Below are 23989 nucleotides of genomic sequence, written 5' to 3' on the forward strand. Positions count from 1 at the left end.
GGGACGCCCCGAAACGCCTCGGAACGCCACCCGGCGGAGCGCATGTCAGGCCGGGCCGGGCCGGGCAAGGAATCCCCGATCCCTTTTCCTATCCGAGATAGACGCGCCGAGGCAGCGCGGCGCGGCGCAGCGCAGCGCGGCCGAAGCATTGTTTCTCGAGTACTACTACTTGCCATTCACCAGCGGGTTCGTATATTTTCCAACGAGAGGAGGGAGGAGAAGGAGGCGGCCCGGGCCACACTACTCACCAACATTTTCCTCGGGGCAGCCGCCCCGGCCCCCGGCCCCGGTTTGTCGCAAATTTAAAGGAAACTGTTTGAGTTGCAAAGTGGAGCGGTGCCGACGCGAGTGGACTCGGCCAGATTGGCTGACGGCGACGGCCCCCACGGCTGGCAACGCGCGGCACGGCGCGGCACGGCGTCTCGCAGGCTCTGCATTATGCGCGCCACCTGCTGCCAGCACTGGAGGCTGCTGGAGGCTGCTGGAGGCTTGCCGCCCATAACAGCGCGCCGCTCTATTGGCAGTCAGTCCCTCCTCCAGGCCGGGCCGGGCCTGCCCGCCAGCGCTCCCCGACGCCTTCCTGCCCCTTCTCATCCCGGACGACGCCGCCGTGGCAGCTGGCCGTCGACGAAATAAGCGGCCGGCCCTGGGTCAGTCACGTGGTGTTGACAGGTGTCACCGCCCCACCCCGCCCCGCCACAAAGCGCCCCGCCCCCCGCTTATTTGGAGTATCGGGCCGCTATATGAGCCGCAATTTCCGAGACCCAGTTAGCACAATCGGATCGGAAGAGAGACTGTGGCGGTGTGCTTTCGCCGAACACAATGAGCGCGCGCCCGTGTGCGTGGGCGTGTCTGTGTGTGTGTGTGCTGGTGTGTGTGGGCGTGTCCCCTACACCGGATGGCAGCAACGTGGGCGCGCACAGACTTAGCCGACAGCGTTCCTGGAGGACTTGTTGAGTGTGCGGCCCTCTGGGCGGCAGCGCGGCGGGGCCAGGGCGAGGGCGGGGCGGGGGGACGGCCGCGAGGTGGGGTGCGGGGCGGCGGGGCAAATTGTGCAGCTTTACTCCGGGAATTTGTCGAGGCGTCTGCGTCTGTGTGTGTGTGTGTGTGCGGTGAGACTGCGTGTGTGAGGAACAGAAAGGGAGAGAGTTGATATGCACGGAACAGCCCCCAGCACTCCGTGCAAGTGGTGTGCCCGGCCCCGCCGGTCCGCGAACGCTCGGCCTTGTCGACAGCGCGCGGCGCGGCGGTGCCCCTGCCCTCCTCACCGCAGTGTCCGCGAGAAAATTACAAGTGATCGATCACGTAAATTTGGACGAAATTTTGAAATTTTACTCCTCCAAATTTAATGAAGGTAAGCATCAATGAATTCCTGAATTTTTAGGCACGAAGTAGCCTATAGTATACCCAGGACTCAGCCGGCTCGAGATTTGATTTGTGTGGCCCTTTATGCATTTCGGAAGTTTTCTATACGATTTTAATGAGATTTTGCAGACTAGTAGAACTTTGAACGCTGATTCTGATGTTGAAATCTGGTCAAAAATTTGGTGGCCAATTTTGAGAAATTTGCTGTCAAAATCGCCGTTTCCATGGCAAAACTCGACTCGTCAAAGGAAAAAAAAGGGAGTGGGGGGAGCCGAGCCGGGGGGGACCAATAGCGGAGCTTCTTTTTGGGTCTGTACAGCTTACTCCAAAAGCTGAAAAAGCAACGTTCGAAATGAAAAATTTCTTTGACTGCAGGTAGACAAGATGCAACAATAGAATTGGTGCCGGTTCGAACGCAGTTTTTCGGGTAGAACTATCCAATAATACTTCTTGATTGGAGTGTTTTTGGACATGCGCAGTGTTGTTGTTGTGATTCAGTTAGCACTAGGACCACTTCGCTCCACCTCGCGACTTGCAGTGCTCATGTTCCTCGAACAAGACTCACCCGCGTTTCGAAACCATCCCTCCCGAGTTTATGAAGTTTGTCAAACCAACCGTCGTGGTGTTGATACGTTGTAAGGGAGAACTATTACACAGAATTGAAGAAAACATGACTAGAGAACCATAGCCTTTTGAAACAAGCCAAACAATTCAACGTCCACAACAATGGAGGGGCAGTTTTAATGCGCGACTGCTGGCGCTTTCAGCTTCGCGATTTTCGCAAGGGCGCAGACGCCGAGAAAATAGTTGCCAACCCGAGAAAATTAATTTACTGACTTCTTTCTGCTAAGAACATTTTAATAATGATGGACTTCAAAGATGTTCCATTGTCAGAACACTGCGGAATACATTAGCTTTGGGAAATTTTTTTGAATTTACCAGCCTTTTGATTTCTATTTATTGTCAAGTTTAAATTTCGATGGATGGCACATCGACCACATTGGTACCACTGCCATTGGTAGTCCCCTGAGCCACAACTTCACAACACCACTTCTTTTCTTTCTCCACACTCTTACACAATAATCAAATTGACTTCGTGACTCCTAGGATTTCTTGAAATCGTATTTTTTTTTTTTGTATTTTAATTTTGCTTTGCGTTCCCCTCGGCAGTGCCTGACGGACCGAGCTGCCGTGTCACGCCGTGCCGCGGCCGGTCGAGTCGCGTGCGTCGGTTTTTCGGCGGCCACGCGGAGGCTTTCGGAAAGGGGCGGTAAAAGGGCCGTTTGGTTTATTTCGGGTCGCAAAGCCACCTGGCGCAAATGCGGGGACGGGGGTGGAAGGGGGAGGCGGCTATTCTGGGTGGCCGCAGTCCTATTGACGTGTCCGGATGATTCGGTGTGCGTTCCGACCCGCGCGGCAGTGGCGGCAGCGCGGCAGCGCGCCCCGTGTTGTTCTCGGCGCCCCAAACACGCCGGTGCACTCTATCCTCTATTTGGCTCACTCATTTTCCAGCCGGCTTGCACCGGTCTATCTGCTATCTCTCTCTGTTCTGGCTAGTGCCGCGACGCCCATCCACTCTCAATAATATCGAATCGCTCACTTCACCAATCATTACTCTCTCTCTCTCTCTCCCCGTACGAAAATGATGGAGTCCGAAAAGCAGCCAAAAACAGCCGTTTGCGGACCGTCCGAAACGGCTCCGAAAGTCGGACGGGGACAGTTCCCAAATCCGTCCTCGGACAGTTCCCAAAACATTGAAAAAGACCAAAGTCAGAAAGATTCCGGACTTGTCCTGAGTACCAACGCTAGTCGAAAAACGGACAGTCCGAACAAATGCACCAGCCTGCTGCCCCTCGCCCCTCCCTTTCCCCCTTCCCCTTTCCCTTCGGACGCAGGTTGCTTCGGCGGGCCGGCCGGGGGTATTCCGCGGGAGCAGCGCCCTAGCGCCGGCTCGGCTCACCCTACCCGGCTCGGCTGGGCAGCCACCACTGTGCCGAGGCGGCTCGGCTCCGATCGGCTCGGCTCAGCTCGGCTCGGCTCGGGGGGCATGTTGGCCGGTCAGACACGGCAAGGGACGCGATTAGCCTCCAGTGGAATATTACACACAAATTTTGATCATGCACTAAGTGTATCATACGTGCAAGTACATGCCTGCACAAGCGAACTCGTTGAAGTTGTTTGCAAATGATGGAAACATTTGGGGGACGAGGGTGAAAGAAGAGAGGCGAATAAAATAATACACCTCCCACCCTCTCACCGCCCGTCCTTTAAGTTTGAGAGACACACACACACTTGCGGTAGCCAGCAGCCAGCGGATAGTTGTTTGTTTGCGACACTTAGTACAGCAACGCACTCAAATTCGATCAATGTTTAGGAAAACGCCGTACACGACACTCACCAAAAATTACTTCCAGAACAGTCGCGAATCGCCTGAACATTGCTCCGAGAAAGTATCGAGCGAAAAGTAGATGTGACTTGTGCGCGTTTTTCTGTTCACTGATCACAGATGCGCTGCCGTGGGGATGTGACTCGCTCAACAGCTCCCCGGGTAAATGGCAAAAAATGCATCTCTGGCCGCGTGCGCCAAAAGCGCCAGGTAACCCGGAAACCCCTTCGGCTTTCTTCGGTATGCCGGCGAGGGGCTTTTTCCGGTACCCAGTTGCCGGGACGTCCGGGCCCCCCGGCTGGCTCAGGTGCATGGGCCGGCTGGGCTCTGTCGACTCGAGCCTCGGGGGGCCTGGGGGGGTTGGGCCAGCGAGGGGCTGCAGTCCGGGACAGCTGCACCTAGGCAGGACTCTTTGGACAGCCCTTTGACTATGAGTGGTTCTGAAACCAAAAAACGGAACTGCCCGGTCCGGACTCCGATTGGGCCCCGGATCGATTCGGGCCTGGGGAAAGCGGAACTGCCCGGGGCTGGTGGACAACTTTGGAATAGCCCTTTGGCTGGGTTTTCGGAACGCTCGCTATTGTGAGGGTCTCTCTCTCTCTCTCTCTCTCCACTGTCCCCGGGGGCAGGTCCTCCTGTAAGTGTTCCCAGCCGGCGGCGGCGGGCCTTGAATTGGCTGGGCGTGGCGAGAGAGGGTATCCATCTGCCATCTCTCTCTCTCTTATTATAGGATTTTCTCTCCCGCCACAGCCCCGGGCTGAATGGCTTATAGAGACGGAGGAGGCAAACAATACACGAGACGCCATTCGGTGCATGCCTTTCTTCCTTCCTTCTTTCGTTCCTGCCGTCGTGTCTTTCCTTTCTGTCGTTTTTTTCCCCTTTTCATTCTTTCCTATTTCCTTCCTCCGTTTTCCGTTTCCTTTTCATTCTCTGGCGTCCTCTGTACGTGTTGCTGCGACCCATACGATGTCCCGACTCGTTGTTTCGCACCTGTCTGTCTGTCTGTCTGTCTGTCTGTCTGTCTGTCTGTCTGTCTGTCTGTCTGTCTGTCTGTCTGTCTGTCTGCCTGTCTGTCTGTCTGTCTGTCTGCTGTCTGTCTTCTGTCTGTCTGTCTGTCTGTCTGTCTGCCTGTCTGCCCGCTGTCTGTCTGTCTGTCTGTCTGTCTGTCTGTCTGTTGTCTGTCTGTCTGTCTGTCTGTCTGTCTGTCGGGCTGTCTGCCTGTCTGTCTGTCTGTCTGTCTGTCTGTCTGTCTGTCTGTCTGTCTGCCCTGTCTGTCTGTCTGTCTGTCTGTCTGTCTGTCTGTCTGTCTGTCTGTTAGGCTGTCTGTCCTGCATGTCTGTCTGTCTGTCTGCCCGACTGCTCTATTTGTCCGTCGGCCCGCAGCAGGTGGCGCCGCTCATTCCGTTTTACTACTCCTCGCCGAGAGTGTGCTGGAGGACTGCTGCTTCTCGCCCCGGCGATTACGCCACAGCCACACTCCTCCGGCTCAACCTCGGCGATCGAAAGTTATTATTACGGCGATGGATCTCGCGTGTCCAATTACACAACACGATGAGAATTGGCACGTCCTCTCGGCGAGCCTGTCTCTTGGCAGGTCACCGCACGGCGGTCCGGCTCGCGTCACTGCCGCTGTGAGTGTTCGGCTGTCCGCACGGCTGGTGAAAGGCTCGCGGCTTGTTCGGCTTGTTTTATTTCCTTGCGCGCCTTCGTTTTGTGTTGTGTCTGCCGCGGGCCCCGCCCTCTAGTGGACCCGACCCGATAGAGCTAGCTGGACTGGATGGGGGGAGAAAGAGGGGGGGGGGGGGTGCTTCAGCCTGGCAGACGGGTATACGCGGCCGCGGCGCTGTTCCCGCTGGCTGAGCCGCGGCCACAAGTAGTTGCATCGGCAGTGTCTGCACACACTGTGTGCACACTGTGTGTTTACGGCGGCGTTTTACGCGTGGTGCAGTCTGCAATTCAACCGGCTGAAAATCAAAGCCTTTGGCCTCTTTTATTCGTTCTTCTGTCGGTTGTACGAAAAAAAAAAAAATTTGGCAGTGTTGTTTCGATTCCCGCGCCACGGTGACACAAGGTGAGTGAGGCTGGCAGGCCTGCGTCGCTAAGCCACTTATCCGGCGCGTTTTCGAGATGGGAGCGCTAACCGGTTTTGCAGGGGCATTTGCTCGGGGCAAATAGCCAATCTTCTGGCACATAATGTATCCATAATGCACTAAACGATCTCCTGAAGGTAATCAATTTACAAGGCCCCCGGCCGCGCGGCCGCTCCTCGCGCAGAAACAGGCGGGATAAAAATGGATGAGGCACGGCTCCTGACAGCCTCGCAACATGGTCCTCGTTTCCTTGCGAAAAAAAACTAATAGAAAGTGTGATCTTTTCGTTCGCACACGTGGGACTAACCAGATTATTGTTTCCAACGGCCTTGTTGTCTCCGACGTTCTCTCTCTCTCTCTCTCTCTCTCTCTCTCTCTCTCTCTACGTGGCCGGGGTCTATCTATTTCCACGGCGGCGAGTAACACAATAAGGCCGTTATTTTGGGGCACCAACCTGCCGCTAACGCGATCCGGCCAGCAGCACGGCCAGCAGCACGGCCAGCAGCACGGCCAGCAGCACGGCCAGCAGCACGGCCAGCAGCACGGCCAGCAGCACGGCCAGCAGCACGGCCAGCAGCACGGCCAGCAGCACGGCCAGCAGCACGGCCAGCAGCACGGCCAGCAGCACGGCCAGCAGCACGGCCAGCAGCACGGCCAGCAGCACGGCCAGCAGCACGGCCAGCAGCACGGCCAGCAGCACGGCCAGCAGCACGGCCAGCAGCCGCGCCACAGGGATGACGCCTCTGCGCCTGCTTATTACATTCTTCGCGCCGGCAGTCCGCCACGCCACGCCGACGACGGGGCCGCGGCGGCGGCGACACTCCGGGCCCTCCATAGTGTACCTAGTCTGCCAGGCGACAATCTCATTTTGACAGGCAGCAGCAGGCGTGAGCGCGAACAGCGGGGGAGCCCCCTTCCCCCCTTTTCCTGCGAGCAACAAACGGACCGACAGCGACGACGGCGACAACAACAACAAAACCAACAACAACAACCACAGCAACAGCAACGCGACGCGCGAGGCAGCGGAGCGCGGCGAGGGGAGCTAGCGCGCCTGCAGGCATAGGCAGTCCCGCGACGCACGCATGGCTGCGGGTTGCCTACCACCGACTTCACAGGCGCTCTGCGGCGACGAGGCGGTGGAGGGGGAGGGAGAGAGAGACAGAGATAGAAGCGGCTGGCGAGGTAGGGCGCGCGCGTTATCGGATTTAGAACGTGTGTTCGTGTTTCCGGACACCGGCAAGATCCGCCTTGTTGACCTTCATCTCAATATGGGTTATGCCGACATCCCAACAACTTTGACACAACGTTCGTGCCCGTGTGTGTGTGTGTGTGTCGTTTGCGGCAGTCGTTTGTGTGTGCGTGTGAGTGGAAAGATGGAAGGGGGGGGGGCTCTTTGGTCTGTTTCACCCGCAAGCCCCTCCCTGTCATTCCGGCTCCGCATATTTGTTTTTCCCGCCAAACGCGCTCCTGCCGCCCCCTCCACGCCCCCTCGTCCCCCAACGGGCCTTTTGTAAAAGTGGTAACGGAGTTTGCCGCGCGCAGAGAGGAGGGGTGGGGGGAGGCAGTGTGACACGGAGTACGCGGCGAGCCTACGGCAGGCAAGCTCCCGCTTATTTTCGCAACCTGTGAGGGCGTGTGTACCTGGTTAATCTTTCAGCCACAGGCAGCCGGGCTTGCTGCCACGCCAGGCCCCCTGGCAGGGCTAGGCCGGCAGGGTCCAGCCAGGGCCGCGACCTCGGCCGAGGAAAACAATCATTGCGATTGCGAAATGGGTTAACGCGGCCGGCACCTCCTGCCTGACCAATCCCTCTTCCGTCGCCCCGTCGCCCCGCTCGCCGCGCCAGCTATTTGTCCGCGTCTCCTCCATCAAGATGCCGGCTGCAGCGCGACGGGCCCTCTCTCTCGCACTTTTCCGCGGCGTTCCGCGATGGCGCGAGAGAGAGGGCGAATCAGTCTGCTGGCATTAGGGCCGCGGGGAGGGAGGCGGCGGCAGCGGCTTTGCGGGGAAACAGAGTCATTTCTTACCTTTAATTAAGGAGCTAGTCCCACCGCGCCAAACTCGGCGGGGCTTACGTCTCTCTCTCTCTACCCGTCTCCCACTGTTCTCTCGCTCTCTCTCACTCTCTCTCCAGATAGAGCGGCGGTGAGAGAGCCGTCAGCGCGCCACGCGTGGCTGACAGTGGCGGTGACGTGTCCTGGTGCTGGAGCTGGCTGGAGCTGGAGCGGCCCGGCGCGGCGGAAGGGGACGCCGTCGTCTTCGTGGAAAACGTGCTCATGTGCCGCCGCGTGGCCGCGCACTCAGCACTCGGGACAAAGTTTGAAAGTCCTCGTGGAAAAGGACAATAATTGGGAGTATAGACCTTCTCTTGCTGTTCTTTTCGGCGAGATCGATCTGAATCTCTGGCGTCCGTGTCGGGGCCCATACCTTATACTCCCCTTTATGGCGGCGTGCTGCCGGCCGGCGAGTCCGAGTGTGGAAACCCTACGCCACATGTCCGAGGAACGAATGCGGGCTTTACGACCCCCCCCTTTTCTCCTGGGGGGGGGGGGGTGCGTCAGGGCTGCCGCGCGTCCCCTCTTTTATTACGCCGGCCTGTTCACAGGCTACTGCGTTCTGATTGGAGCGATACACCGCGGCCCTTAAGGCAGCAGGTACCTCAAGGGCGGCCCCAAGGGCGACCCCGCGGGCCCCCGGGGGGTGGTGGGGGGAAGGCCCGCCGGGCGGCGGTGTAGCCCGAGTGCTTGACGGGGTCCTCCTCCTCCCCCTCCCACCACCCACGCCGAACGCTCGTAAAGATATGCCCGGCTTACGTCGGATGGCGCGCCGCCCCGCGCCGCCCCGCGCACACAAACCCACTGAGGCAGTGAGGCAGGACAATCTGATGTATCGAATAGCGACGCGCACGGCGACGCCGCCAATGCGCGGGCCCGTCGCGACGCCGCCAGGACGCCGCCAGGACCACCGGCACCGAACCGGGGCCAACAGAAAGAAAGCCCGCCAGGAGCTTCAGGCTGGCAACGTCTGCGGATTCCGCCTGTGTTTTTGCCGCGCGACAAGTTCACGCGGTTGTGTTCTAGTGAAGTGCACTGCAGTTCTGGAGCTGCTGGTGCTGCTGCTGGTGCCGGCGCGTGCCCCGGTTCCCACCGCCCCCAACCACTACCACCGCAGCTCCCACGGGCATTATTATACGCGTAGAAAGTGGAGCGTCCACGCGGGGGAAAGTGGGGGGAGGGGGTACCGCTTGCCGCGCGCGGCCCGGCTGCTCATAACCATTTTACTTGGTGCTTCGCGCGGCGGGGGAGGGGCGGGGGACAGCGGAGGGGAGGCTGAGGGGCCCTTTGGGGAGAAATCATCTCCCCGTTACCGCGCGCGTACGGTTCAAATTGCAGCCAAGTGTGATGGCCCGCGGCCTGCCTCGGCCTTGCCTCGGCCTCGCCTTCCACGCCGCCGGATAAGGGGAGGGAGTGCGAGAGAGGCGATAACAGTGCAACTGATAACGACTCCGTGATTACTAATTGCAGAATAATAGTCTCAAGTCGTTAGTCCGCGGCTTGGCTGGTGCAGGTGGCGCAGGGCGTTGTTAGTCCCCCCGCGCACGTCTCGTGGGACAGGTTGGCGGAATGGAGGCGCGCTCCAAGCAGCTTCAAGCCGAGTATCGGCGGTTCAACTCCCGGTGGAGGCAGGGATTTTTTCTCTCTTCTGCATTCCCTGGAGACCACGGAAACCTGCTTATGGCCGCCCCGGTGCGAGCCGCCGCAGGCAGATTCCGAACTCGGCTTTCCTCGCTCTCTCTCTCTCTCTCTCTCGCACTCTTTGAGCGCACCGTAGCGCGAGAGAGACAGAGTGGCTGGCCGAGATGGGGCGCATATTATCGGACCAGCAGCCAGGGCATGACGGGGCCTCACGACGGGGCCTCACGACGGGGCTCATCACGGAGAATAAGAGGTGAACCGGAGCGGCGGAGCCAGGAGACTGCCAAGTCGCCGCCGTCTCTGTCGCACTCACGGGGCCTCCGGTCGGGGTGCGAGAGAGACGGCACAGCCATGTTCCGAGGCAGACCACTGGGCTGCAGCGGGGAAGACTGTGCCCGGTGGAGCGTGCGGCCCGAAGAGGGTCCGACAGCGTACGGTACTGGCAGAGCAGCCGCACTGAGACGGCCAAGGCAGCGAGGCCAGTCCGTCAGAGCTTCAGCGAGCGGCTTCGACCGGCAAAAGACGGAGTCCTGACACCGCCAAATCCCCGGGGGTTTCGTTGCAGGTTACAGACCCTTGATGCCCTGCCGGGCCCTGCCTCATCGGGTCCTCCGGGATTTCTCCGAGATTGTTGTCACTGGCTGACCCTACGCCCTACACCCCACGAGCGGGGCCTGGCGGCCTGGCGGGCTGCCGGGGCGCAAGGTGTCAAGGGGCCGCTGTCGCGGCGACAGCCGTCATGGCGTGCTCGACGTGGCGTGGGCGTCTAGACGACTCGACGTGCGGTAGCGGTGGCGGCGGTGGTGGCGGTGGCGGCCAAGACGCGCCTGATGTGACACGTGAGCGACGCGGCGTCATCATCGAGTTCGCGCTCCACCGGGGCGTCGGGGGCGGCCTGGGCCGGGACCCCATCCATCCGGCCCGTCGTCCCTCTTTTATTTAGTTTCAGTTCACCGCCGGCCGAAAGTTTCCCCGGTGTGGCGGCCATTAACGGTGTGGCAATCAGAGCCGCGGACGCGCGCACGGCAATCGCAATCCGGGAAAGCGGCTGCATATTGCAGCTGCAATCCATTTGTGAGCGGGGCCATCATAGGGCAGGCTCGGAAGCGCTTCCCTTGTCGACGGCGACCTGCACGACGTGGACGGCGAGCCTCGCGTCCCCTGCAATCGATGCCGACTGATGCCGTTTTCCACTTTCCTCTTCGGATTCGACCGCCGCTCTTGACGCCGCCGTCGCGCGGCCCGGCGAGCCCGGCCTCGTCAAGGCGGCCGAGACCCTCGGCGTCAAGGCCCCGGCCCCCGCCGGCCCCGGTGGCGACAACGGGGCCACGTCGTTATACCACATCGATTCCCCCGTGGCGGTGTGTACATTGCCATCCAGCGTGGCGGGGTGCTTCGCGGGGCTTGGCGCGCCGGCAGGGCGGGGCCGGCTGGGGCGGGGTTTCGGGGTTACAGGAGCACGCACAGCCCCGCCACCCTGCTCTTGGTGGTAAGTCCAACACCACGAACCAAGCAGCAGCAGTTTCAGCCTCGCCTCCCTCATCTCCATCCTCATCCCCGCTCTGCCCGAGCCGCCCCGTCGAGGGCCTGTCTGGTCCGCCTCCACCACGTCGAGCAGCCTTTGGCTTGGCGTCGCCCCGCATCCTGGAGATGTCGTCCACGAACCGTTCGACCGCCCACAACCGCGTTGGACCTAGTTCAGTTAGTTACCCTCGGTTACCCTGCAAGCTGTTCCTCTCGCCCGATCTCCACTTCGTGTTGCCACGTTCTTTGAATTTGTCTGATGCGGTCAACACGTCATCAAATGCTGCAAAAGCTCTTCAAGTCCCTGATTGAGGCTTCAACGGCACCCCGAATGAACGTCGATTCCGTCCCTGCCTCCGCTCCACTGGGCTCGTGCCCTTCGTCGCTCTGTCGCTCTCGCACCTAAACGAGACGCCCCACGAGTGCGAGAGCGACAGAGCGACGAAGGCGGCCCTCGGAATCAGTCGACTGCCGTACTTATCAGTGCCGTGCGGATTCGCATTCAGCCTTCAATGGGTCAGCAGCGTGCGGCAGCGCTCGGCAGCGCTTGTGCGGCAGCGCTTGTGCGGCCGTCAGGCAGTCATTTGAGATCCAGATCGCACGCCGCCCGCGGCGCACGCCACGCCACTCGCTCCGTCCCTGTCGCACGCGCACGCCGGCGCGCGCGCCTCTCGCTCCGTCTCTGTCGCACGCTGTCGCACGCGACACGCGCCTCGCCCGGAGTCACGGCATGCATTGGGCCGTCGGCCGGTTGGGCTGCCCGAGGACCTGCACGCCGATCGGACTTCTCATTTCTGACCATTTCCTTTTCGGAGTAGATTCGGGATTGAACAGCCTGGCGGTGCGCACGCGGGCAGCCTGCGCGGGCGTCTGCGAGCGAGAGGGTCCATGCATGACAGAGCGGCCGTTTGGTTTCTGTGAGCGAGCGAGACCGGGTGCGTGCGTGTGTTCCCACCGGCCGCTTGATTCCGGTGTGGGAGCGGAGCGCTCCACTTTCGTGAGGTGGTGGCTGCGCCGCGCTGCTGGAAAGCCACATTTCGGGGCGGCGAATGTTCGACACGCCCTGGCGACAGGTTCACGCGCCGCCCCGCCGCCCCGCCGCCCCGGGCGCTTGGCGTGTCAAGGCCGTCCGTACGCTGCAGGCCGAACGGCGCTCTCTCTCGCTCCCACTCATGGGTGTGAGAGTGACAGCGTGACGACGGGCTGTGCGCAAGGCAGGGATGCCCGAAGCCAGGCGTGGGCGTGACCCACACCCTTTCATGCTCCTGGCGGCCGCGGGCGGGCGGACAAGGTGTGTGAGTGAGTGATGATGGTCTGCGGGTTGATTCCGAAAAGAGAATAGTTTCGCCTCTCTCTCTCTCTCTCTCTCTCTCTCTCTCTCTCTCTCTCTCTCTCTCTCTCGCCGAGTGCAAGCACAGTCGTCCGCGGTGAGCGTGGCTCGATGTGTGACGTAACGCCACAGCCCGCCACGCCGCGTCACGCCGCATTCCCCCCCCCCCCCCCCCCACGCACAGCACGTGGCCGACGCCGTCACCACCCTCCTCCGGGTCACGGCAGCTTCCGTGTTTACGTTTGGAAAATCACTGTAATTTCCAAGGTGACGGAGGCAGGGGGAGGGGCGCTGTCGAAGGCCAAGGGGTGGGGGGCAGGGAAGGGCACAGGGTTACAAGGAGCAAAATCAACTAAGACGGACCACTTCTTCCGGTGACCCTCTCCGATTTGCCTGATTTTTTGTAGGCTTAAGAACAAACTAAAGGAGAGTCCAAAGCCAAAATATTAGGTCCGGCAAAAATTTATTGACCGAGATATGGCCAACTTAAGTTTAATTTTTGGAGGAAAAACACAAATTGGGTATTTTGGACAAATTTTACACTTTTCATAGTAGAGGGCTAAAATTTGGTCACCTTTTTAAAATTGCCCAAAGGGAAACAAGAATATGACCTCAGATTTGACCTCCGACGAATACTGCAGAGTAAACCCCCCAAAACACCTTAAAAACACCTAAAAAAACAGTTTTTTCTTGGGGTTTCTGGGAAAAATATGTGGACAAAATTTCTGATGATCTTATCTTGTAGAAAATGACGCGTTTAATCGAATGAGACCACGCGCAGTTTTTTATGTCAAACCGTTTAGGAGATATAGCGATAAAAGTATGCAAATTTTGCCATTTATTTTTTAAAAAATGGGGGTTTTTGAGCATAGTTTGACGTTATCTGCCTTCTTGGTGTGTGTGGGTGATCCTATCTTGTAGAAAAAGACGCGCTGAATCGATTTAGACCACGCACAGAGTTGTATCTCAAACCGTTTAGGAGATATAGCGGTTAAAGTATGGGCACGGTAGTCCGCCCGCCCAACAGGCGTGTTTTGGGGGGCCTGCCTTTTGGGGGTTTACAGGAGCTCTCCCGTGCCCATACTTTGAACCGCTATATCTCCTAAACGGTTTGAGATACAACTCTGTGCGTGGTCTCAATCGATTCAGCGCGTCTTTTTCTACAAGATAGGATCACCCCCACCACCAAGAAGGCAGATAACGTCAAACTATGCTCAAAAACCCCATTTTTTTAAAAAATAAAAGGCAAAAATTTTCATACTTTGATCTGCTATATCTCCTAAACGGTTTGACATAAAAATCTGCGCGTGGTCTCATTCGATTATCGCGTCATTTTCTACAAGATAAAACATCAGAAGTTTTTGTCCACATATTTTCCCAGAAACCCCAAGAAAAACTGTTTTTTTAGGTGTTTTTAAGGTGTTTTGGGGGGTTTACTCTGCAGATATTCGTCGGAGGTCAAATCTGAGGTCATATTCTTGTTCCTTGGTCAATTTTACATAAGGTGACCAAATTTTAGCCCTCTACTATGAAAAGTGTAAAATTAGTCCAAAATACCCAAATTTGTGTTTTTCCTCCAAAAGTTAAACTTAAGTTGGCCATATCTCGGTCAATAAATTTTTGCCGGACCTAATATTTTGGCTTTGGACTCTCCTTTAGTTAGTTCTTAAGCCTACAAAAAATCAGGCAAATCGGAGAGGGTCACCGGAAGAAGTGGTCCGTCTTAGTTGATTTTGCTCAAGTGGACTAACGGTGTCTGCAGAGTGGAGGCGTCTTGTAAGAGAGCCGCAGTTCGAATTGCGCGAACCGTGGCGGTGAATGTCGCCGCGCAAGCGTTTGAAAAACAAATCAGGAATGGGAACGCTCTTATTTGTGACTGGTGGCGCCGACCGCGGCGTGCGAGCTCCACTGCTTGTGTCACCTGGGGGACGGCATGCTGTAGCGGGGGCCCACGGGCACGTGTGCGTGTGCGTGCGCGTGTGTGTGTTTGTGTGCGTGTGTGTGTGTGTGTGTGTGTGTGTGTGTGTGTGTGTGTGTGTTGGGCGAAGGGAGGGGGAAGGGGAAGGGGGCATTTGATTGACGGGGCGGCACGTACAGAGCCCCGGCCGTGTTTGGATTTGGACGTGGCGGGGCTGGCGGGGCTGGCGGGGCAGGCGGAGTGCGGCGCGACCAACACGGATAATCTATTTTGCCGGCGCGGCACGGCGCGGCACGGCACTGGCTGCGGAACCCTCGGGGGTGTCCGCGGACAGAACGCACCGCACGAGGAACGCCGGAAACGCGCGGTGGCGGTGGAAAATGCACGAAATAAAAACCAAGCAAAATTGAGTAAAATAAGAGAAGTCGCGCGCCGCTCGCGGACAATGCGGTGGTGTGTGCCGTGCCGTGGAGGCCAAGACGGCCAAGTCGGCGGCGGAGAGAAAGTTCCGAGGCCGCGGGCCGCACCGCGCCGTCGACCGCCGCGACCGCAGTCGCCACAATGGCGATTAACGCGCCCGGGATAAAAGTAACAATATGACTCAGTGATTATCCTCAACGCTCTTTGTCTGTTTCTGTGGGACGTCGCCGAGCTCGCCGCCAATTGGCACCCCGCCCCGCCCCGCCCCACCCCCGCCCCGCCCCGCCCCACCCCGTGTCCGCTCTAGTTTCTTTCTGTGACGGGGAGGGGTGCTTGTTGCGAAAGACTGGCGGTGCCCCGCCGCGCACTGCCCCTCACTGCCCCGCACTGCCCCGCACTGCCCCGCACTGCCCCGCACTGCCCCGCACTGCCCCGCACTGCCCCGCACTGCCCCGCACTGCCCCGCACTGCCCCGCACTGCCCCGCACTGCCCCGCACTGCCCCGCACGCGGCATGGGCATTGGACTGCATGCAGTGCCGGCCGGCCTGGCGGGCCTGGCGGGCCTGGCCAAACATGACGCGTCCGAGCGAATCAATGCCTTATTTGTGTTGGTGCCGCGCCAGCTGACACGGCGGCACGGCGGCACGGCGCCGCTTGGTGCCAACAACACTGTGAGAAGCGGCTTCTACGAACGGGATGGAGAAGACCGAACAATCGTTCAGCACGTTTCCCGATGTTGGTTTCGGCTCCGCACTCTGCGCACGCAAAGTGGACCTCGCAGTTCAAATAAGGGGTTCGACTTAGTTTCTTTCTACCCGCTCGAAAGCGGGACCGAACAGCAAGCGCTAGCGGTGGTCGATTGAGTGCGGCGCAGTCCCTGGCGCCTAGGCCTTGCGACTTACCATTGGCTGAGGAAGCCCGGACCAATGGAGAAGATGCTGGAAGAGCGGTTGAAGTCGGTGACGTTGAGTCCGGACTCGGTGGTGTTGGCGATGCTGTCCATGGCGGCCCAGCCTTCGCCCAGCCCATGCACGCCCTGGCCCTGCCCAACCCTGACCCAGCCCTAGCCCATGCCTCGCCTCACGCCTCACGCGGGGGCCGTCGCGACCGCCTGCCTCGCGCTGCCTGCTCGGCGCGGGCCGCGCGGGCCGGGCCGAGGCCGTGGAGTCCGTCCCGCAGCGCCAGCAGCACCGATCCGCTGAGCGGCGACCGCCGCCCCGGGCGTCGCACGGGCGGCATGGCCGGGCCTGCAACAGAACACATCACACACTCAAAACACCATTTGAAAAAGAACGAAAATCACACTTTTCCTGACTCTGCTGGAATTCTCGTTGCGAGCAGTTTGCGTCCTGTCCTCTGCCGGAAGAAGTGCATCGGGGCGCCTCGCCTCGCCCCGCCTCTGCCTCGTGAGTGAAGGCTCCCCCTCCGGTATGCACCCCGGCGGGGCTGGCGGGGTGGGGCAGACCGGGCCGGGCCGGGGCACCGTGCTTCCAGGAACACGACGCGGAACGGAAAGGCACGCTCCTGCAGGCCGACCTCCCGACATCAAAGATAAACTCTCTCCTCTCTGATAGCGGAAGCGACCGGCAGACCGACCGCCCGACCGACCGAACGGCGAGGGAGAAAAAAGAGAGAGAGAGAGAGAGCGAGTGCGAGGGGTCGCGCCAACCTCACATGGTGAGGGTCTTTTCGCTGTGTGCGGCAGTGCGGCCCTGGCCCTTCCAGCCCGGGCCACGGGTTCACCGAGGGGCCACAGGGCCACAGGGCTACGGGGCTACGGGGCTACGGGGCCATGGGGGAATCCTCGAGTTAGCCGGACTCCAGACTTAGGCCATACGAAATACGAAATCGATCCTGGCAATGAGGTTCCCTCGGTGATTCCATTTCTCATACATACGAAAATTTTCCATTTAAAAATTGTTAGTTGTCTAGGCCATGGGGACCACCCCGCGACCGCGAGGCCACCCTATTGCACCGCCATCGCCACCCGGGCGGGCCCACCCCTTCCTAGTGCGGCGACCCCCCCTCGGAAAGCAACGAACCAGCCAGCCATCCAAGAGCCACGGATTTCTCACTTCATTTCGTTCTGGCATCCCATTTTCCGCTGAGCGCTGAAAATTCTTCCGAGGAGCAAGAAGGGCAGGCGGCAGCGCGGAGCGTGAGGAGCGCGACACGGGGGGGGGGGGGGGGCACTGAAGCGCGGCTCGTTTGGGGATTACCAGTTGTCATTTCGGCGGCAGGAGAGAGAGAGAGGCGACGACGCATCATTTTCCTTCCGCCTCTTTTCCCGCCTTTCCTTGCCGCCGCGGGGCCGCGGGCCATTGTTTCCCCGTGCCAAGGCACGTGTCCCACACCGTTAAAAAGAGGAACTTTCATCTTGCGGAGTGTGTGCGGTTTCTTCAAAAAGTCTCTCAAAAGTCTCTCCCGCCGCTCCTCGGCGCATCCTTCACTCCCCGTGAGGGACTCGCAGGAATGTGCCGGAGGCCGCGGGGCGCAGGACGCCGCCGTGGCGGGGCGGGGCGGGGCGGGGCGGGGGGGCGGGGCGGGGGGGCGGGGTGGGCGCGGTCGCGGGCTTACCATTGCTTACCATACTCGCGGGTCTGGCCGCGGCTGGCCGGGCTGGGCCTGCCCGACGTGTACACAATCGTGCGCTTGTTGGGCTTATTGCCCGTTTTGGCGGGAACAAAACCCGCTCACCGCGCTGTGCCGCCAGCTTGTGCCAGCTGTACCACCCCAGGCCACCCCAGGCCAGGCTGGCGACAGTGGCGCCCGCGGCCGCAAAGTTATCCTGTTTGTTTGGTGTAATTAGGACGAGAGCCCGTTTTCTCCTCGTGCCTTCGCCTTTTCCTCGTCCGCTCATTATCAAGAGAGATCGCTCGCAGCTCGCACCGCCTTTTCCCGGCCAAACTTTCGGTGCAGCGACGGGTTTTGAAGCATCGTCGTTTCCAGGCGAACGGAACGAAGCGACGCACCGGTGCGCCAAATGAGGGGAGGGGGCCGACGGCCTTTGGTGTTTCGCTTGGCTTGCCGCGACCGCCGCGACCGCGCGGAGGAAGACGTCGATGGAGGCGATGGGGATGTCTGCGGTCAGGGCGCGGGGCCGCAGGGGGAGGGGGGCGGAGGGGGGCTGCGTCCGGGGAGCAAGACCACGTTCGGGGTGACGGCGAGCGGCTTTGACGGCCAAGACCCGCCGACAGGCTGAACAGCGCTCCCGTCGCTCCGTCGCCCTCGCACTCATGCAGCCTGGAGGTTCGCGATGAAGCAGTGTGTGGAATCAGGTGTCTATAGACTCCTCGCTGTTCCGCCAGGCTCCACCCTTCCCATGTTTGCATGCCGCTCCACTGTTCGTAGGCTCGGACTCGGCCAGCTTTAGGCCCGGCCGGAAGGCATAGTCTTCCTCTTTGCCGCCAACAAGGAGAGAGCCACGTGCCGTGCCGTCCAGGCCGGTCAACTCGTCGCGGAGCAGACCGCCGTCATCCTAGCGGGGTCCCGGTGGTGGTGGCAAAGCTTGGCTGAGGCTGCTAGCCGGGCTGGCCTCGGCTGGCCTCGTGCGCGTGCGGCCGAGGCGCCGACGACGCCCCCATGGCCCCTCGCCCCAGCCGTTGCGGTTCGGCGCCGCCCTGCGCGGCGCAGCGTGCGGTCCGCGGTGGCGGCGGCGCTATCGCCGAAATTGCAGGCGACCGAGGAACGAGGCGGCGGTGGAGGAGATTCCGGCCGCGACGCCGCGACTCGAGACGTGGTCGCGGTGAAGGCGGTGGCGGCGGCGCAGCGCGTCGCGGCAAAGCCGTTTGACGCCCTCTTATTATTACGAAACGGTTAAAAATAAACACTTTCTATTCTTTCTCACGACGATGGGAGGGAAAATCATCGATGGTGCCCCGAAACCCGGTTTTGCTGGAGGAAAGATGTCGCCGCTCGCAGTCCGGACGCCAGCTCAACAACTCAACGACGGGTATAAGGCTTTTTAGTGCCCGTTCCAATGCAAAATGAAACGAGTGTTTTTCTCTTTCGGTCGTCCTGAGTGGTTTGGGTCGGCAGGGCGGGGCGGGGAGGGGCGGGGCGGGCGAAGAAATAGAAGTGGCCGGGTGACTGCTGGCCAGGGCCACGGCCACGGCACGGCCACGGCCCGGGCGGAGTCAGTCCCTCGCTCGCGTGCGGCGCCTAATGAAGACTTCTTATCTCCGAGTCCCTGCTGGCACTGTGGCACTGTGGCACTGTGGCACTGCTGGCGCCACTGCAGTGTCCTGGTCGCTCCCGGGCCTGTCCCTGCGACGCGGTGACCCAGCGCGCCCTGCGGGTCTCGCTGGCCGATGCCGCTGAGTCGTTTCGTCCTCTCGGGTGCGAGAGGGAGGGAGACAGAGCGACGAAACGACTCGCTCGGCTGGTATAGCGAGGCGGCAAGGGCGTCGCGGGGCGTCGCGGCCCGCCGCGCTGCTGGCTGCGTCGCCGTCAGGGGCGGTAACAAGGCGAACAAGGCATATTTATTGCCCACCTCCGCGCGCTGTGCTGCGCGGTACGGCGCTTCCCGCCCCGCTCCGCCCCGCCCCACCCCGCCCCGCCCCGCCCCGCCCGGCCCCGCCGCGCCCCGCCCTGCCCCGCCCCGCCACGCCACGCCACGCCGCGCCCCGCCCCGCCCCGCCACGCCATGCCATGCCACGCCACGCCCGGAGCGCGCGGCGCTTATTTAAAGCGGCGGGTAGGGTCTCGGGGTAAAAACAAGGGCCGAGTTCTTGCGGGGGTTGTTGGGATTCCGGTGTGGGGCACAAAGTCGCGCTGCCGCTGCGCTGCCGCCGCGCCGAGGCATTCCAGTGAGGTGGCGGCGAGCGGCGACCGCGGCAGGCAGAGCCTGGCAGAGCCTCGGCAGCGCCTGGCAGCACCGGACCAGCGAGGAACCCACAGTGTAGTGGAGAGCCATTTGCGGAGGCGGTGTTGCCAACGCAAGAAGGCTGAAATTACCTCGGTGCGCACCATTGTCGAAAGGGTTGCCAACCTCAGCCTCCGACGACAAGACTGCAAGAGAGCAAAGCCCAGGGGGTTGCCAGGCAGGCGAGCTGAGGTCGGCAAACCTGTTCGACTCGGGACGGGAACCAAGCGTGTGACCCCACCAATGGATTGCTCTCCGAACGAGGAATCCATTGGTAGGATCACCCGTTCAGTTCGAGTCCCATTAAGCGACTCTGAAGCTCAAAACGTGTCCGGGATTTTGACCGCCTCCATCGGCCTTCTGGCCCACTGTGTGGCGGCCCATTTCAGCGCCTATTTCCTCCCTTCCCCGATAGCACCGCCTTGTCGTAATCGCTGATGCTTCGCAATGCTTCGCGACGCTTTGCGATGCTTTGCAAACGGCGCCCCGTCGTTAATTGAACGGCCTCTAGATTTACAGTGCGAACGGAACGCCGAGGTAATTATAGCGGAAGATGCACGGCGACGGCAGTTCTTTCCCAAACTCGTTGAGAGATAGGCGCAAAGGGCCGCGCCTCCAGTGCTTCCAGGCCGCGCGTCCAGGCCGCTCCCTGCTTCTCGGGGTGCTTGGATTCCAAAAAAAACGAAATCGTCGCTCTGTCTCTCTCGCATTCATGGGGCGTGCCGGAGAGGTGCGAGAGAGAAGTGCGTGGCTGGCCTGTCTGCAGGTTGCCGTCGGCCTGCCCACGGCACACAGCCAGGACGCGTGCGTCGTTAAATCAGAACGAAGGTTGTTGTTCCTGACGGCCTGCTGCTGCTGCTAATGGCGCGGCCGCGCGAGGTGTGTTGCCGTTCGGCGCCAAGACGCGGCGATGCGGCACGCTGGCGGCACGTGCGCGGAACGGTAATGGTGGTGCCGCGGCACCACGCCGCCACCACGCCGCCAACACCACGCCGCCGTCCAGCACGGCCTTGGCACGCCGACGGACACTCGAGCAGCGTGTAGCGAGGGCGTGCCGGGGGGGCGCTTATTGCCTGCATCGGCCAACAGGTCAACACACACTCACACACGCATCGTGAGAACTCCGCGCCCACTTACAACACAACACCCTGCTTCTCCTCGCACGGGACGACACGGTTACGCCACTGTGGGAGGGAGAGAACCTCCTTCTCGGCGAGAAGAAGCACACCGTCGGCGGCGTTGGAGGCGGCGGCTTAACTTTGTCGACGCGCGCCTCCAACGACGCCCTGCCCGGCATCGGCGCGTGGAGGGGTGCTGGCTGCTGGGCGCGTGGCCGTGCCGTGGCAGTGGCGCTCGGTGGGCCTTGGCGGCGCTCCAGCCCTGCCGAGGGCTACAAACAAGCCACTCGCATCACGGCCAGTAATCGTGTTTAACGTCGCTCAAAATGAGGCCCTGCCTCTCCTCTCGTCGTTGCCTGGCTTGCCTGGCTTGCCTTGCGCGCGGCGCAAAGTTTCTATCAATAGGAGGGCGCCGACGGTCCCTTGTTTTATCTCACTTCCGCGCCGCCGTGCGCCCCCCTCCTCCCCCTTGTCGCCCCGGACAGTTCGAGCGTCACCGTATTACTGTACGCTCATACACGCCGCCGCCGTCGTGTTCTGTCGCACCGCTTCCTTCTGACTCTCCTTTTTTTTTGGCGTTTCTTTGTTTCATTCTCTCTAAGATTGGAATGAAAGCAGTCGGCGCGCGTGCGTTGTTTGGCCGTGGTAGCGCTCCGCTCGGCTCCGCTGCACGCAGCCAGCTATGCGCGTTGTGGGAGCAGTGGCGTGGACTGAGTTGCGTTTCCCAGTGCAGTAGGAATTTTAAATCACTGCGTCATTAGCCGGTCCGCGCGCTCTGCGTTCCGCGCCGCCACTGCTCAAATCGCATTATTATTGTATCGCTCGCATTCCCGCGTGTTTTTTTGTACCCCCTCGACTCGGTATTCGGCGTGTCTGAACCCCACTCGACTGGGCGGGGCGCGGTGCGGCGCGGCGCGGTGGTGCGGGGTGTGCTGTTTCCTCGTGCACCTGCTGCACAAATAAAAAGACCCTTCGGATAATTTGTTTGGCTCCGCTTTCGACAAACCGGATGCGTGGTTCATTCGTACTCTGCGGAAATATTGACTCCACGCCGCCCCACTGTAAAGGGCGACTGCCGTGAACAAGACACTGCCCGCGGTTGCGGTTCGCAGTTTATTCGAAATGCGAGGACTAAAAGCCGACGACGATGATGGCACTCTGCCGACAGCCTGCGAGGCAGGCAACGCGCTTGCTCTCGTGTGCAGCGGATTGCCTACGCGGAGTCTTACAGGCGGCAAGGGTCCCGAGCTGGACTCGAAGTGGCCTTGAGGCGCCTTGAGGTGACCTTGGGGCGACCTTGTACTTGGCCGGCGTGGAGTGGATGGAGCGCTCATCGCGGTAGTGCAGGTGCACTGGGCGGCCGCGGGCGGGCGCGAGCCGGGCCTTGGCGCAGGAGTGGCGGCGGTCACGCGACGACGCCGACATGACACCGACACCCGAAAGGCCGAAACCAGAAACCACGGCCGGCCGACAGTCCGCCAGCGCCCAATCGCGATACGGGGCCACCGCCGGCCACCGCCCACCCCGAAACAACCTCCGCCTCTCTCTCTCCCCTGCGCGACGCTCAGTGAGAGCGAGCGAGAGGACGAGCACCGTTCGGAATGAGTGGGCTGCCCAGCCATGAAGCCGCTCGGGCAGTGGAGACGGCGAGTACGGCGAGTGTCAGTTCGACGCTCTGACGGCGACCTTCTGCTCGCTCCCGCCCGCCATCGGCCGGACGCTGGACTCTGGGATTCCCCGCGCTCGACGGCGTGGCTGCTGACTGATTTCGAGAGTCATCGCTCTGTCTCGCTCGCACTCGTGGGGCGTCCCTGTAGCAGGTGCGAGAGAGACAGAGCGAGGACGACGACTTTCGGAATCGGTGTGGTGCTGCGGGCGGTGCGGGCGGCAGCGAGTCGCGAAGGCGTGAAGAGCGATATCGGTTTCCGGTAAAGCACTTGGACGCGGCCAGCAGGCTGCAGCCCCCTCAGGCTTGCCTCCAGGCTCCCCGCTGCCACCCCGCGCCCCCCGTACTTTTCCAGACGACCTCCTGTCACCTCCCTGCCCCCCTGTGCCTCCCCCTCGACTCGACGCCCTGCTCCGCCTCCTCGCCGTCCCGTCGCTGCTGCAGCAGGCACTGTCACAAGCCGGGCCCGCAAATCCAGCAGGCTGCAGCGATCCCCCGCGCCGCGCAAGCAACAAGTATCTATCGCCTCGGCCGCCTCGGCCAGCTTGGCCTGCCTGGCCTGGTGGGGCGCGGGGCGCCTCCAGGGTGCTCTAGGGCCGGCCGGGAACACTGGCCGACACCACGTGACCTGGCGCGGCTCGCCGCGGGCCGGCACTCCTCGAACAACATCGGCCACGTCCCCGGGGAACCAGCACGAACCTCCGCCACCAAATCGGTTCGCACTCGTGTAACGTGTAGCCGTTTAGTTGTACATGCACCGACACGGCGCGCCCGGCCGGCCACCAGTGTAGTGGTGGTGTAGTGGCAGTGTAGTGGAGTGGTGCCCCCCCCCCCCCCCCCCCCCGACGGCAGCACCCCAAAGCACCGCAAATCGAGGGAATGTTATTGCGGTGTCTGCATATACAAAACGGTCCCGCGACCCGCGCGCGCCTGAGTTAGTGTGCGTGTCTATTATTTTGTGTGTTTGTGTGGGTGAGGTGCGACACAGGGACGTGGAAAGGCACTCCCCACCTATCATCGTCCATCTGGCCCCGTGGCAGGGCAGGCTCGGCTCGCCCAGGCACGCCGGCAATGGACTGGAAGGCTTTCCGTGTTCCGATTCGAGCAGCATGAATACGCCCGTTGAAAACACAAGTGAAAATAACCCAAAAAATTGAGCGGTATGATGGCTGCCTATCAGCAAGGCCGGCGAGGCCTTGAGCGATCGGAGCCGCCGCCGCGCCGCCGCCAGCCAGCCAGCCAGCCAGCCAGCCAGGCAGCCAGCCAGCCAGCCAGCCAGCCAGCCAGCCAGCCAGCCCGCCAGCCCGCCAGCCAGCCAGCCAGCCAGCCAGCCAATTGCTCCCTGTTTGTGGCAGTACGCTGTCGTCGATTTGTAGGCCAATTATTCCGTATTGGGGATGGCCAGGCAGGCCGGACAGGCCGTCAAGTTGCGTGCTCGGCCGTGCGCGGCCCATTCCTCGTGACGTCCGCGATAGTGCGAGGCGGCGAGGCGGCGCGGCGCGCTGCGCGATGACACGGCGCACTCTCCAGTCGTGAAAAAGCATCGGCTCGTCATCGGCCAAACTAAAACCACAACAAGCTGAAACCCGTTCCTGCCCCCACCGTCGCCGCATG

The 23989-nt window shown here is 61.2% G+C and overlaps 1 protein-coding gene across 1 annotated transcript in view; it reads right to left on the reverse strand.

The window, feature by feature from the left end:
* LOC117649562 (5-hydroxytryptamine receptor 2A) overlaps positions 1–15784 on the reverse strand; it is a 62504-nt gene extending 46720 nt beyond the window's left edge. Inside the window, exon 1 of the mRNA XM_034392448.1 lies at positions 15630–15784. Within this exon, the coding sequence (XP_034248339.1) occupies positions 15630–15730 (101 nt within the window). The 5' untranslated portion in view covers positions 15731–15784. The remainder of the gene's footprint in view (positions 1–15629) is intronic.
* Between the last annotated feature and the right edge of the window lie 8205 nt (positions 15785–23989).

The sequence above is a fragment of the Thrips palmi genome, unplaced genomic scaffold (assembly GCF_012932325.1).
Source record: "Thrips palmi isolate BJ-2018 unplaced genomic scaffold, TpBJ-2018v1 HiC_scaffold_4, whole genome shotgun sequence".
NCBI classification, from domain to species: domain Eukaryota; kingdom Metazoa; phylum Arthropoda; class Insecta; order Thysanoptera; family Thripidae; genus Thrips; species Thrips palmi.